The sequence below is a fragment of the Heterodontus francisci genome, chromosome 40, assembly GCF_036365525.1.
Source record: "Heterodontus francisci isolate sHetFra1 chromosome 40, sHetFra1.hap1, whole genome shotgun sequence".
In the NCBI taxonomy this organism is placed as follows: domain Eukaryota; kingdom Metazoa; phylum Chordata; class Chondrichthyes; order Heterodontiformes; family Heterodontidae; genus Heterodontus; species Heterodontus francisci.
Genome location: NC_090410.1, coordinates 17,649,333 through 17,665,152, shown reverse-complemented (window position 1 = coordinate 17,665,152; position 15,820 = coordinate 17,649,333). Strand labels below are relative to the sequence as shown.

Sequence of the window (15,820 nt, the reverse complement as noted above, 5' to 3'; positions counted from 1 at the left end):
CTGCAGTTTAGCACAACTTGAGTTTCTATAATTAAGTTTGGTCACTATTTTAGCCTGGTGGTACCAGGTCAGTATAATATTTCCACTTGTCCAACTAGACTAATGATGTGGCGGGAATCCTATGCACACTCCAGTGAGCAATTTAACACAAGTGGGACAACAATTAATTATCAGTTCCAGACATGCTTCAGGGACAGAAGGGAAAAGAACCAGATTTCAGATTGCAAGGGATGCAATCTGGTTATGAGAATGATTCTTGGGCCGTTAAACGTGAAAACAGTACAGAAGAATCTGAAGCCAGAATAGTGAACAACGGTTGCACCTGGTGCTGCTGCCGGAGCGCAGGAAACAGCCGAACGTGCGAGGACGGGATCCGAGGCACAAATGCATGGGGACGGGGACAGTTCACAGCTCTATCAGCAGATCTACAAGGTGCAGAGTCGTGCAAGAACATTGCGCTGCTGCAGACAGGCCTGGGCCTTACCATTGTTATCGATCCGGTATGTATCGGGGTTGATGAGATCAATAATGACTCCCAGATCTGGCTCCGTTAACAGCTCATGTTTGTGCTGTTTTTCGAGGGAGGTAGCTTTATACTGTACAAACCTGGGAAATACACAGGATAAAATGTTCAGTATTGTCACAGAATCATATAACAGAACAGCAGAGGAGCCCATTGAGTCTGTGCAGGTTCTTTCAAAGATAAATCAGTCCCACTCATCTCCCTGCATTTTTTTTCCCCTCAAGTGTTTATCCAATTCCTTTGGGAAAGATACTATTGAAACTGTATCCACCACCCTATCAGGCAATGTATTCCAAATCCTGTCGACTCGAGACTCAAGTCAGTGGCGACTCCGTTGGCTCGGTCACGTGAGCCAAATGGATGAAAGCAGCATTCCCAAAGACATGCTCTATGGCGAGCTTGCTATTGGCACGAGACCAACAGGTCGCCCACGTCTGCAATACGAGGACGTGGACAAGCGAGATCTCAAGTTGACTGGAATCAGAATCGATGCATGGGAAATCCTTGCTGCTGACCAAAGTGCCTGGAGACAATCAATCAGCCAGGAGGTGCGTGGAAAAAGCAGAGGACAAAAGGAACAATCAGGATGTGGAAGCGCGCGCGCGGCGGTACAGAAAACAAAAAAATCAGTCGACCTCGAGCCTACATTATTCATCTGTGCCAACTGCAGAAGGGAATGCCACTTACGAGTCGTCCTCTACAGCCACAACAGACAATGTTCAATCCAGAAGTGACATACACCCTGGGCGCAGTCCATCGTCTCCCATGACAGGCAGATGCCATCATCATTCCAAATCCTAACCACTTGTTGTGCAAGAAAGCTTTTCCTTTGGTCGCCTCCAATTCTTTAGCCAGTTACTTTAAATCTGTGCCCTGTGTTTAATCAACCTTTAGCCATTTGAAACATTTTCACTATATTTAGTGTATCTAAACCCTTTATGATTTTAAACACTTCTTTCAAATCTCTTCTTAGCCTTTTTTGCTTTTAGCAGAACAACGCCAGCCTCATCAACTACACTGACCTGTCTTCGAGGCTTCGACGATGCAGAAATAGGAGTGGAAGTAGAACATTCAACATAACTGTAATGCCTCATCCCTGGAACCATTCTAGCAAACCTCTTATGTACTCTCTCCAAAGCCTCCATGTCCTTTCTAAAGTGTGGTGTCCAGTATTGGACACAATACTCCAGCTGGGGCCCAATTAGTGTTTTATATGGGTTTAGCATAACTTCCTGCCTTGTGTACGCTATGTCTCTGTTTACAACGCTCAGGATCCCATATACTTCAGTAACTGCTTTGTTAACCTGCCAGCTTCAAAGATTTGTGCACAAACTCTCCCAGGTATCTCTGCTCTTGGTTTCCCTTTAAAATTGTACCATTTAGCTTGTATTATCTCTCCCCATTCCTCCGACCAAAATGTGTCACCTCAGACTTTTCTGTCTTGAATTATATCTGTTCTGTACCCACCCATTCCACCAGCCTGTCTATGTCCGTGAAGTCGATTACTGTCTGTCTCACTGGTTACTACACTTCCAGAGTGGAAGATGACAGCCTTCACACATCCGCCCTGTTAAGTGAGAAATCACGACTAATTGACCCAGTGACTGAACATCAATCAATAATCTCCCTCTCTTCAGAGCAGCGAATAAAGCCACCTCTTCAGGGCCAAGCACCACGCCAGATAGGTCCTGAAACAAGGATCCCCCAACTCAACATCAAGGGACTTTCCCCAGGAGAAGAAGTGCATTCTGCTCACTGGCAACGCAACTGCAACCCGGACCTCACCATCGTTTCCAAATATCAAAGTGCGAGCACACTTCGCACATCCCGCAATATATTCCCCAACAGCCAGCATTGGCTCATCATCACCCATGCTGGCATCAAAAACCCTGTGATTCTGTCAAAACAAATCTTGAACCAAAGGAGACTGCTATAGGGAACATCAGAACACAAGAAATAGGAGCAAAAGTAGAACATTCAGCCCCTCAAGCCTGTTCCACCATTCAATACGATCATGGCTGACCTTCTTGTCTCAACTCCACTTTTCTGCTCACTCCCCATAATCCTTCGATTGCCTGAGAGATCAAAAATAAATCTCAGTTTTAAATATACTCAAGGATAGAACAGCCACAATCTTCTGGGGGTAGACAATTCCAAAGTTTCACAAGCCTCTGAGTGAAGAAATTTCTCCTCATCTCAGTCCTAAATTTTTGACCCCCTTACCCTGAGACAGTTATAGAGTTATACAGCACAGAAACAGGCCCATCGTGTCCATGCTGGCCATCAAGCCGATCTATTCTAATCCCATTTTCCAGCACTTGGCCCGTAGCCTTGTATGCTATGGTGTTTCAAGTGCTCATCTAAATACTTCTTAAATGTTGTGAGGGTTCCTGCCTCTATCACCCCTTCAGGCAGTGTGTTCCAGATTCCAACCACCCTCTGGGTGAAATTTTTTTTCCCCCTCAATTCCCCTCTAAACCTCCTGTCCCTTACCTTAAATCTATGCCCCCTGATTATTGACATCTCCTCTCAGAGAAAAAGTTTCTTCCTAACTACGCCGCTCATAATTTTGTATTCCACAATCAGGTCACCCCTCAGCTCTAAGGAAAACAACCCTAGCCTATCCAGTCTCTCTTCATAGCTGAAATGCTCCAGCCCAGGCGACATCCTGGTGAACCTCCTCTGCACCCTCTCCAGTGCAATCACATCCATCCTATAGTGTGATCAGAACTGTACACAGTACTCCAGCTGTGGCCTAACTAGCATTTTATACAGCTCCATCATAACCTCCCTGCTCTTATATTCTATGCCTCAGCTAATAAAGGCAATTATCCCATATGCCTTCCTAACCACCTTATCTACCTGTGCTGCTGCCTTCAGTGATCTACGGACAAGAACACCAAAGTCCGTTTGACCCTCTGTACTTCCTAGGGTCCTATCATCCATTGTATATTCCCTTGCCTTGTTAGTCCACCGAAAATGCATCACCTCTCACTTCTCAGGATTAATTTCCATTTGCCACTGCTCTGCCCATCTTACCAGCCCATCTATATATAGAGTCATAGAGAGATACAGCACTGAAACAGGCCCTTCGGCCCACCGAGTCCGTGCCGACCAACAACCACCCATTTATACTAATCCTACATTAATCCCATATTCCCTACCACATCCCCACCTTCCCTCAATTCTCCTACCACCTACCTACACTAGGGGCAATTTACAATGGCCAATTTACCTATCAACCCTGCAAGTCTTTGGCTGTGGGAGGAAACCGGAGCACCTAGCGGATACCCACGTGGTCACAGGGAGAACTTGCAAACTCCGCACAGGCAGTACCCAGAACTGAACACTGGTCGCTGGCGCTGTGAGGCTGCGCTGCTAACCACTGCGCCACTGTGCCACCCAATAATCGTCCTATAATCGAAGGCTATCCTCCTCACTAGTCACGACACCACCAATTTTCGTGTCATCTGCAAACTTACTGATCATACCTCCTAAATTCACGTCTAAATCATTAATGTACACTACAAACAGCAAGGGTCCCAGCACCGATCCCTGCAGTACACCACTGGTCACAGGCTTCCAATCGCAAAAACAACCCTCGACCATCACCATTTGTGGCCTCCTGCCACAAAGCCAATTTTGGAACCAATTTGCCAAATTGCCCTGGATTCCATGGGCTCTTACCTTCTTGACCAATCTCCAATGCATGACCTTATCAAAAGCCTTACTGAAGTCCATGTAGACTACATCAATTACTTTACCCTCATCCACACACCTAGCCACCTCCTCAAAAAATTCAATCAAATTTGTTAGACATGATCTTCCCGAAAGCCATGCTGACTATCCTTGATTAATCCCTGCCTCTCCAAGTGGAGATTAATTCTGTCCCTCAGAATTTTTTCCAATAGTTTCCCAACCACTGATGTTAGACTCACTGGCCTGTAATTACCTGGTTTATGCCCACTACCCTTCTTGAATAATGGTACCACATTCGCTGTCCTCCACTCATCTGGCACTTCGCCTGTGGCCAGAGAGGATTTGAAAATTTGTGTCCGAGGCCCTGCAATCTCCTCCCTTGCCTCACATAGCAACCTGGGATACATTTCATTTGGGCCTGGGGATGTATCCACTTTAAAGCCCACTAAAACTAATATCTCCTTCCTTTCAATGCTAATTTGTTCAAATATATCACAATTCCCCTGCCCGATCTCTACACCAACATCATCCTTCTCCAAGCTGTGTTCCTGTGTTCTCGATTCCCCAGCCAGGGGAAGTAACCTCTGTCTAGCCTGTCAAGCCCATTCAGAATCTTGATCACCTCCCATTCTTCTAAACTCCAGCGAGCACAGGCCCAATTTATTCAACCTCTCATCACAGGACAATCCTCTCATTCCAGGAACCAATCCAGTGAACCTTAGGAAGCCGTCAACAGAGTGGTGATCCAAATCCCCGTGACATCGGGATATTAACACTGGCTCGTTGGTTTCCTTACTGCCCCTGTCAAGACGACTTTGGGGCTTCCAGGAAGAATACACACCCTGATGGACAAGAGACCCAGGACCTGCTCTGGCAGTACAATCCACAGCCCATAGACTGCAAAAGGACCCGCTAGAGTCTCTACACTCAGCCAAACATCAGCAGTGGATTGAGTGTGTTGAAAGTCTGGTCTTCACAGATTCTCAAAGCTGTGCCTGAGCCCCACTACAATGTCTTGGAGCCTCAAAATACCAGCCCAATTTTATAGCCTCTAAACTAGCTGAGAGCACAAGGACCTCTTGACAAAAGCATCAAGCAAAAGAGTCGTCGTCAACTACATCAGACGATGAGCTCAATCCCTCCACAAGATCACACTGCCGTCAGTACAGACGAAGTGAAGGGAGGGTTCAGCTGCATAGAAGAAAGGGAAGGCAGCCGGCAGAGATGGTAACCCCCTGGAATTTCTTCATCAACTGGGCCCCAAGAAACCCCAATGGCTGGTAAAAACGTACATCAATACCACTGAATCCAATGCATCCCAAAAGCATGGTGAGAGGATTGGTAATTGCCACACTCAAAACAGGCAAGCCAACCCAGAACCCAGATGCTATAGATCGATATCACTCCTTTTTTTTTTATTCATTCATGGGATGTGCTCGTCGCTGGCCAGGCCAGCATTTATTGCCCATCCCTAATTGCCCTTGAGAAGGTGGTGGTGAGCTGCCTTCTTGAACCGCTGCAGTCCATGTGGGGTAGGTACACCCACAGTGCTGTTAGGAAGGGAGTTCCAGGATTTTGACCCAGCGACAGTGAAGGAACGGCGATATAGTTCCAAGTCAGGATGGTGTGTGGCTTGGAGGGGAACTTGCAGGTGGTGGGGTTCCCATGTATTTGCTGCCCTTGTCATTCTAGTTGGTAGAGGTCACGGGTTTGGAAGGTGCTGTCGAAGGAGCCTTGGTGCATTGCTGCAGTGCATCTTGTAGATGGTACACACTGCTGCCACTGTGCGTCGGTGGTGGAGGGAGTGAATATTTGTAGATGGGGTGCCAATCAAGCGGGCCGCTTTGTCCTGGATGGTGTCGAGCTTCTTGAGTGTTGTTGGAGCTGCACCCATCCAGGCAAGTGGAGAGTATTCCATCACACTCCTGACTTGTGCCTTGTAGATTCTGGACAGGCTTTGGGGAGTCAGGAGGTGAGTTACTCACCTCAGGATTCCTAGCCTCTGACCTGCTCTTGTAGCCACGGTATTTATATGGCTACTCCAGTTCAGTTTTCGGTCAATGGTAGCCCCTAGGATGTTGATAGTGGGGGATTCAGCGATGGTAATGCCATTGAATGTCAAGGGGAGATGGTTAGATTCTCTTTTGTTGGAGATGGTCATTGCCTGGCACTTGTGTGGCGTGAATGTTACTTGCCACTTATCAGCCCAAGCCTGGATATTGTCCAGGTCTTGCTGCATTCCTACACAGACTGCTTCAGTATCTGAGGAGTTGCGAATGGTGCTGAACATTGTGCAATCATCAGCGAACATCCCCACTTCTGACCTTATGATTGAAGGAAGGTCATTGATGAAGCAGCTGAAGATGGTTGGGCCTAGGACATGACCCTGAGGAACTCTTGCAGTGATGTCCTGGAGCTGAGATGATTGACCTCCAACAACCACAACCATCTTCCTTTGCGCTAGGTATGACTCCAGCCAGCAGAGGGTTTTCCCTCTGATTCCCATTGACCTCAGTTTTGCTAGGGCTCCTTGATGCCATACTTGGTCAAATGCTGCCTTGATGTCAAGGGCAATCATTCTCCCCTCACCTCTTGAGTTCAGCTCTTTTGTCCATGTTTGAACCAAGGCTGTAATGAGGTCAGGAGCTGAGTGGCCCTGGCGGAACCCAAACTGAGCGTCACTGAGCAGGTTATTGCTAAGCAAGTGCCGCTTGATGGCACTGTTGATGACACCTTCCATCACTTTACTGATGATTGAGAGTAGGCTAATGGGGCGGTAGTTGGCCGGGTTGGATTTGTCCTGCTTTTTCTGTACAGGACATACCTGGGCAATTTTCCACATTGCAGGGTAGATGCCAGTGTTGTAGCTGTACTGGAACAGCTTGGCTAGGGGCGCGGCAAGTTCTGGAGCACAGGTCTTCAGTACTATTGCCGGAATATTGTCAGGGCCCATAGCTTTTGCAGTATCCAGTGCCTTCAGTCGTTTCTTGATATCACGTGGAGTGAATCGAATTGGCTCCTGCATACGACTTATAAATTTCTGGAACGTATCATCCTCTGGAGAAGCAGCCCTCTCATCAAGTCAGTGATCCCTGAAGGATAAGCAGGATACTGGCCTAATCGCAGGTGCTGCAACAAATCTTGACCCTTGCAACTCACATTGAGGCTGGATTCCAGAAAAAAAAAATCCACGACCTGGGCAGCTTTTGTAGATATGGCCTGGATTAAATGACTAATGCTGAAGCTCGCAAGGATCATCCTCTGCCTCAACATTATGCCTACTATGGACGACGCAACAAAGTCAACTCACCCCAGTTCCTCAACAACGGACCGCCTCAAGGTTCAGTACTCATGTCGACGCTCCTCAATGTGTACACACATGACCTTCCCCTGGCAACTCAAGCAACCACCTTCAATGGCATCAGGTTGGCCTTGAGTGGGGACGGAAATACTAAGGAGGAATATTTCCGGAAATGGAAGCTCAAGGCAACCCCTCCCCACAAAACAACTCCACTCCATCTGGATAACAGGAACGTTAAGCGCATTGGAAAGTGACCTTCTGCGGCAAAACTGTGTGATGTGACCCCACTCTGACCTACCTTGGAGTGAAGCTGGACTGCATATTAACCTTCCGTAACCACCTGAAGAAAGTACAGAAACTTTCGAGCTCAAGCTAGGGAGCATCAGCCATGGCAATTGAGTATTCCGTAGCTGAGTACTGTGCACCAGTCTGGACCAGAAGTGGCCAAAGTTGACTTGTTGACGTCCAAGTGAACGCTGCAACCCTCAAGTTGGCCCCAACAACGTAACCGCCTGCGTTGTCGTGCATTACTCTCCATGCACTTGCCACGATGTCACACCTCTCAGGAGGTCCAGCGAATTGAGGAAAACAAACCTTTCGCCAACACTCAGGGCCTCAACAATATCCCTCAATGCCACCTGAAGTCACACAATCCCCTTTCGGTCTTCGCACTTAACCTTCGACCGCGTGAATTCAACCCCGATGAAGCTTGGAAAGTAGAATGGAGTTCACAAGAAATTACATACACTTCGCGAAAGACCCGAGGTAGAAGATTGGTGGATTTCTTCTTCCGCGTAGTTCACGGGCAACCACAAAAAACATATCCGCACAAACCACGGCAGACGCGCATACTTGATGCATGAATGAAAAACTAAAAATTTGCCAGTATGTGACTGTAGTCACCAGAACATAGCATGGAATATATAACTTAAGGCCGGATTCACAAACATGAAGTAGGCATCACAGTGATACACTACGCTACTCCTGCCCAATTGTCTGCCTTAACCATGTGAATGTAAAATTATAATTGTTGCTCTAAATCTACAATGGCCATTAGAGGAAAAAAAAGAGAGACACTAGATTTCCAAGCTTGGCGTCATCTGCAAATTTCAAAATTGTGCCTTCAAGACCAAGAACTCAAACTATTTAATGCGCTTGACCCAATACAACTGAAAAAAAAAAGTTAAAATCAACTCACTTCGATGGAAAACTTTGACAGTTAGACAGAGCATCATCATCTCAGAACCAGCCTAAGGCACTGCACACAATCAAATTACAACAAACGAATTGGCCATTTTGCCCACAACAGGATCTTGCAATAACATAAATGACCCACAAATCTGCTTTTGGTGTTTGAGGGAGAAATGTTCGTCAGGACATCAGGTGAACCCATCCATCAATGTGACACTAGCCCCTGCTTCACCCACCTTCTACCACTGGCCCTGTATGGCCTGCACTGAGAGCAAGCATACAACTTGGGAGGGCAGGCAGTCTACAATATTCCAGCTACAGCTCTTACCTGGGAGCTCAGCTTCTCCTGGCTCTATTTGGGCACGTTTTGCTCCCATTAATGTTTAGTGACAGGCACCTGAGTCCCCAAACCCAAACACAGGCAGCACTTCTCCGATTACGTTCAAAGTATCTGACCTCACATTGCTACATCATCCTGTCGCTGCCACTGGCCTGCTGCAGTTTCCTGTCCAATTGATCATAGTCAGATCATTAGCAATACGGACAGCCGATGGGCAGCACGCCAGCACGGTTACCTTTCCCATCCACCATCAGACTGCATTAAAGTCAAACTACAATGGACACTGTTCAGCTCTCAGTCCCAGTTTTTCATGTCTTTGCCCTCTATGCCTGCCCTACTCTTTGTGTTGAGGGAGTAGCTTATGGGAAGAGGATGCATCTAGTCATTTGCTCTCTTTCTTGCCCTGCCTAAGCCTTATTCTTTCCTCTCCTCTCAAACAGTCTGGTGTCCTGGAGCTGTCCGCAACTCCACTTCAGTAAATGCTGTCCAGAAAGGGAGGCATCATCAACAAGGAGAGAGAAAAGTTAAACCTTCAGGCTGATTGAAACAGTCTGTACCTTACCTGTTGGGATCAAACGGATATGTTACAAACTTTGGGTCAAAGGGGATGTCTGGCAGAGAGTTGCAATACTTCACCCTGCACACAACTCCGGACCTGGAGAAAGGAAGAGAAACACTCAGTCATGGAACAAACAGAACCATTTGCTACTGTACCTTCCAGGCCAGGCCCCTCAGTCCCGACGCAAGTGCACCCCTCCCCCCACCACCTTCCGCAACCCCACCTCAAACTGAGCAGGCAGTGTAAAACAGCTTCGGTCAGTTCAAACAGCCTACAGTCAGAGACCATGAACAATAACTGGTCAAGGTGGGAAACTGGGCTTTAAACAGGTGGCAGCAGCCACCCAGACCAACCAGAAAGCGTAAGAGGCATGGCAATATATGGTGTCATGGTCCTCTAGTTTTTTTTTCCGGGAATATGTGGTTTGTCTTTAAGGTGTGCAGAGGATCAGTATTGCTTTAAGAACCGGCAAGCCTCAGGAGTTACAGAAAGGTGCATTTTCGGTTGCCGTTAGAAACAGCCATTTGGAGACTGCGATTCAAAGGGTGCATTTCATTACCATAGATACAGCCACTGTGAGTAGCAAGCGAAACATTTGTTACAATTCAATTTTGAACTGGCTTTTAGTTGAAGACAGTTTGTTCTAACAGAACACACAGACAACTGTGGTGTCAGCACCTGAAAAAAAGAGCTTGCAACCATTTAAACTGAACGAAGAGAAATTTAGTCTGTTTAATTATTATCTCTCAAAATTCTAAAAAAAAGTCATGCCAAAACAGAGATCTCTGGTAATTTTAATTGAAGAAAGGGAAGTTAGACTGTGACAATCTATTATCCCTCAAAAACCCTAAAGTCAGCTTGATTCTATTGAAAGTGTTTGCAAGTCGTTAATTGTTGAAATTTGCTAGAGAAGGAACGCATCACCTACTGCTGAAGTCAGACTACAGACTGTTCTACGTGGAAAAACCTTTTTCCCCCAATCGGACGGCTGTGAGGTCTTCAAGCAACATTGGACTGTAAATTTGCAAGGACTCTAATTTTTTCTATTTCAAATGTTGTTTATATCGTCATAGTGTTTAAGAATTTAGTTCTTCTAATTAAAGAGTTAATTTACTGATTTAAAGACACCTGGTTTGGTTAGCCTCATTCGGGGGTTAATAGATGGTACAATTTGGCTGGGTCTTTCTTTAATTTGGAAAGTTTTAAATATGTTAGGCGATCTGTAGAGCGACAAAATTGAATTATCAGTGCGTTTCTCCCACCACAATCAGAAATATATTTTGATTGGGGGCTGTGACAGGAGCGGTTGGTCGTAACAATGGGACATCACAAGAGCTGCAAACACAGGCAGTTACCAAGCCCTGTGAACGGCGGGGCAAGGGGATGACGCTGGGAGCTGCACTCCAGTCTGTGAGCTGGTGAGGGGACACTGCCATTGTCGTACACAAGGTGCACCAGGCTTTCAACTCAGAGCTTTGGAAAAGCCACAGCAGCAACACTACAGATCACCACCCAGCGATCAGATGATATCAATTTCAGATGGTTACTCAACGAGTGAGAAGAGTCAAGAAAAAAAATCTTCAGAGAGGCTGACTGGAGCACGTTTCCATGTGGGAGACCCCTGTAAATATAGACATACACCCAAGAACCTCCGAAACTTCTGAGAGATACTGTCAGTTAGCCAAAGGAAAAGGTTAGTACACAGCAGAAATAATCACAGTGAATATACAGCATAGAAACAGGCCATACAGTCAAACAGGTCCATGCTGGTATTTATGCTCCACATGAGCCTCTTCCCATCCCTCTTCATATTCCTCTCTTCCTTTCTCCCTCATGTGCTTAACTAGCTTCCCTTGATCCATGCTATTCGCCTCAACCATTCCTTGTGGCAGCAAGTTCCACATTCTAACCACTCTCCAGGTAAAGAAGTTTCTTCTGAATTCCCTACTGGATTTATTAGTGACCATCATATATTTATGACCCCTAGCTTTGGTCTCCCACACAAGTGGTAACACCTTCTCTACCCTTTCAAGCTCCTTCATAATCTCAAAGACCTCAATCAGGTCATCCCTCAGCCTTTTCATTTCTAGAGAAAGAAGCCCCAGCCTGTTCAGCCTTTCCTGATAGGTTTACAAGTAAGTCAACAAATACAAATACAGAGCGAGTAGAGAAATTTGATCAGTTCAGGAAGTGCAGTTTGAAGCCTGTGCTCGATAAGTGAAAAGCGTATTAGAGCCTCCACTGCATCACTTACCTCTCGGGTGCTGCTCGATGTGCATTGGACCTGAAACAATACAAAAGACAATGAGGATGCCTGTTCAAGTATAAAGAAAACCTTCAGTTTGTCAACAGTCAGCGTGTAGCTCTGGCCCAATAAACAGCCACGTAAACAGTTATAAGGCTTCTGCAAACACAATCAATCATTCAATCTCATTCAAAGCTCATTACTCGCTCTGATGTGCTATGGTGTGAAGTTCAAGCTCACCACAGGTCATGGTACTTTTCACACAAGATTGCATCAAGGAGCGCAGCACTGAGGCTCCCTCCCCTAATCACAGAGGTTTCTGGTACTGAAGACCATTTGGCCCATAGTGCCTGTACCAACTATTTGCTACAGCATTTACTGTCAAGCCTCTAAGAATTTTATATCTTTCAATGAGATCACCTCTCATTCTAAATTCTAGGGAATATCGGCCTAATCTACTCAATCTCTCTTCATAGGACAATCCCCTCATACCAGGAATCAGTCTAGTGAACCTTTGTTGTACCCTCTCTAAAGCAGGTATAGCTTTCATTTGGTAAGAAGACCAAAACTGTACACAGCACTCCAGGTCTAATCTCACAAAGACCCTTATACAATTGCAGCAAGACTTCTTTACTCTAATACTCCGATCCCTTCGTAATAAAGAGCAACATACCATTTTATTTCCTAAAGTCTATAATTAAGGATAGGGTGACTGAACACCTTAAAAATCTTCAGCTGATCAGAAAGGTTTGAGAAGGTTAGGCCGTGTCTGAAAGATCTGATTGAATTTTTCGAAGAGCTGACTAAAGTATTGGACAGGGGAATGACTACTGAAGTTATTATGAACTTCCAGAAGGCAATTCATGAAGTCCCTCTTAACAGAATGTGAGTTGAAGTTCACGGAATTCAAGACATATTATTGACCTGGTGAGGAAATTGGCTGAGCAGCAGGAGGCAGAGAGTAGGGGTAATGGGCTAGGCACTCCAACTGGCAGGACGTGACTAGTGGTCTCCCACGAGCCTCAACTAGTACTGCATTCGTTAATGACTTAGGTGACAGGATAGAAATCTACATATTCAAATTTGTCAATGACGCAAAGATAAGCTGCACTGTAAGCAGTGTAGATGGAAGCATAACATTACAAACAGAGCATAAGTACAGCGAATGGGCAACACTGTGTAAAATGGATTTCAATGTCGGAAAATGTGTGGCCCTCCACATTGGACCTAAAAAGGACAAAGTACTTTCTAAATGGTGAGAAGACAGAAATGGTGGAGGCCCAAAGAGACTTGGGGGATCCAGGTACATAGGTCATTAAAATGTCATGAACAAGTGCATGAAATAATCAAAGAGGCTAATGGCATGCTGACCTTTATAATGTAGAGGAATGGAATACAAGGGGGTAGAAGTCATGTTACAGCTATACAAAGCCCTTGGTTATGCCTGGCAAGTGTGAGCATTTCTCAGCATCAGGCTTTCAGAAGGATATATTGGCCGGGAGAGAGTGCAGTGCAGATTTACCAGAATGGAATCCAGGTATCAAGGAGAAATTACACAACGAGGGTCATATTCCCTGGAATTTAGAAGGCTAAGGGGTGATGCAATCAAAGTTTTCAAGATAGGGTACAGAAGCTATTTCTGCTAGTCGGGGAGTCCAAGATGAGGGGGCACAGTGTAAAATTGATGCCACAGCAATAACACCTCAGTCATTAACATCCCATTGCTTTTGTTAAGCTCTCTGTTCCTTCCTGACCCACTCTACTTATTTTTACCCAAATCGTTACTCTACTCGACAGCCTTGACATTTCTCTTCTTGCTTCTGAATTTACCCTTTCCCGAATCCTCCCAACTACCTCCCACCATTAGTTTAAAACCCTGTCTATCGCCCTAATTATTCAAGTTGCCAGGAGACAAGTCCCAGCCTGGTTTAAATGGAGCCTGTTTCTCTTTACCTAGTACTGGTACCTGTGCCCCATGAATCAAAATTCCTGCCTCCCACACCAGTTTTTCAGCATTGCATTTAACCTTCTAATCCGTGCCTATGCTAATTTGCACGTAGATCTGGTAACAAATCAGAAATCATTAACCTGTGAGGTTCGGCATTTTAATTTCAATCCTAGCTCCTCAAACTCTCTCAGCAGAACTTCATTCATAGTTCTACCTTTCTCGTTGGTTCCAACATGGACCACAACAACCAGATCCTCCCCCTCCCACACCAAGTTCTTCTCCAGTCGCGAAGTTCTTCTCCAGTTCTAGACCCTGCCACTAGGCAGGCAACACAATTTGGGCCATGGCTGCAGGGAACTGTAAGTCTCCCTCGCTATCACATTCCTTTTCACTCCCTCCACTTGAATGGCTTCCTGTACCATTGTGCTGGGGGTATCCTGGGGTGGAAACCATCCGGTTCTGCAGATTTGTCAATCTTTAGTCTCATTAGCTTTTCCATTATCATTTCTTTATTTGTATTGAATCCAGTTAGTCAGCCACCATTTTCTCTTCAAAAAATTGTAGAAACCTTTAGTGTTATCCCCAATTTCCTTGCAAATTTTTTTTCTTATTCCCCTTTTTGCAGCACTTACCATTTCCTTTATATCCCTTTGCTGTTGTTTATATCTCTCCCAGTCTCTACTGTTCTTTGATTTTGTAATAAGTCCTTCTTTTAGTTTTATCTCTCACCTCTTTGGTTGACCAGTTTTGTTAAATTACACACGTGGAACTCTTGCCCTTTAAGAGTATGTATAGATCTTGTACTAAACCAAATACATTTAGGAATACCTCCTACTATAAATCTGTAGTTTTATTTACTCGTAGTCTACTGCGGTCAATTCCTGCCTCATAACTCCCAAGTCAGCCTGAACTAAATTGAAAGACTTGGTTTGTGACTCACCCTTATCCCTCTCAAACCTAATAACAAATTCTGAGATATTATGAGCACTGTTAGCTCAGTGCTCCCTTACCATTAGATTGTTGACTAATTCAGGCACATTACAGATCACAAGTGCCCTACCAAATTCATGGCCGTGAAAAATGTGTCACGGACTGTGAAATCTCAGGTCCTCTGTGAAATTGGCCATTTTGCAAACTTACTAACTGACACAAGGCTCAATTTGCTGATAGGTAGACGAGGGAGGCCTTCTGGTGCAGTTTTGAGAGACGCAGTCTCAAGCGATAGATGACAAGTGAGAATGCCAGAATGAGCAAATCAAAAACTGCCACAACTATTACTGCAGCACATCGAGTGAAAGAACTTGGAAGCCAAATTCTGCATGCTGATGGTGGAATACTGTTTTGTACAAGCTGCAATGTTTCATTTGATCACACATGGCATGCAACAGTTCAGAGCCACTTAAGAGTTTGAAAGCCATCACAACAGAGAGACCATCCGACGCTGGAAAATAAAGAAGCAAAATAACAAGCAACCATTTCACCTCTTTTTAAGAAGTCGACAGGGAGCTCAGAAAATTGTCAGTTGGTTACAATGGAACACCGTAATACGCAAAATGGTGGTTGCTTGCCAAGTGCAAATAAACTACGACAGGACTATCTACCGAAGCGTTTTGCTACATATTGCGAGGAGATGAACTCTGGAATGCGGAATCCCCACCATGCAAGGCTAGCATGGCACTGTCTGACAATTTCAACAAACTGTGGGTACGGAGAAAGCTATGTCTAAATATGGACACATGTTCACAGTGCACAGACAAGGGATGAGGAAAGAGACAGCTGTCGGTTGCTCCATGCTCACATTCAACCACTGACTTCAGTGAGTAAAGAATGTGACTTGTTTACAGTCAGCTTTTTACCACAGTTTTCTGAGTATACAATAAATGCCATTTGAAACCAGAAACCTCCTTTGTCTTTTTTTTTTGTTTTAAATAATCATTTCCATAGTTTGTTGGAACACATTGAAATTGATGATTTAAATATGTGAAATCATGAAATTCTCGATTTTTAAATGCTG

General features: G+C 45.2%; 1 protein-coding gene across 2 annotated transcripts in view; it reads right to left on the bottom strand.

Moving 5' to 3' along the window:
- Window positions 1-15,820, bottom strand: part of paf1 (PAF1 homolog, Paf1/RNA polymerase II complex component) — a 41,227-nt gene that overhangs the window by 22,652 nt on the left and 2,755 nt on the right. For both annotated transcript variants that reach the window (XM_068019141.1, XM_068019140.1), the window contains exons 2-4: window positions 11,868-11,897; window positions 9,617-9,709; window positions 485-606 (exon numbers count right to left, since the gene is read on the bottom strand). In XM_068019141.1, the coding sequence (XP_067875242.1) occupies window positions 485-606; window positions 9,617-9,709; window positions 11,868-11,897 (245 nt within the window). The remainder of the gene's footprint in view (window positions 1-484; window positions 607-9,616; window positions 9,710-11,867; window positions 11,898-15,820) is intronic.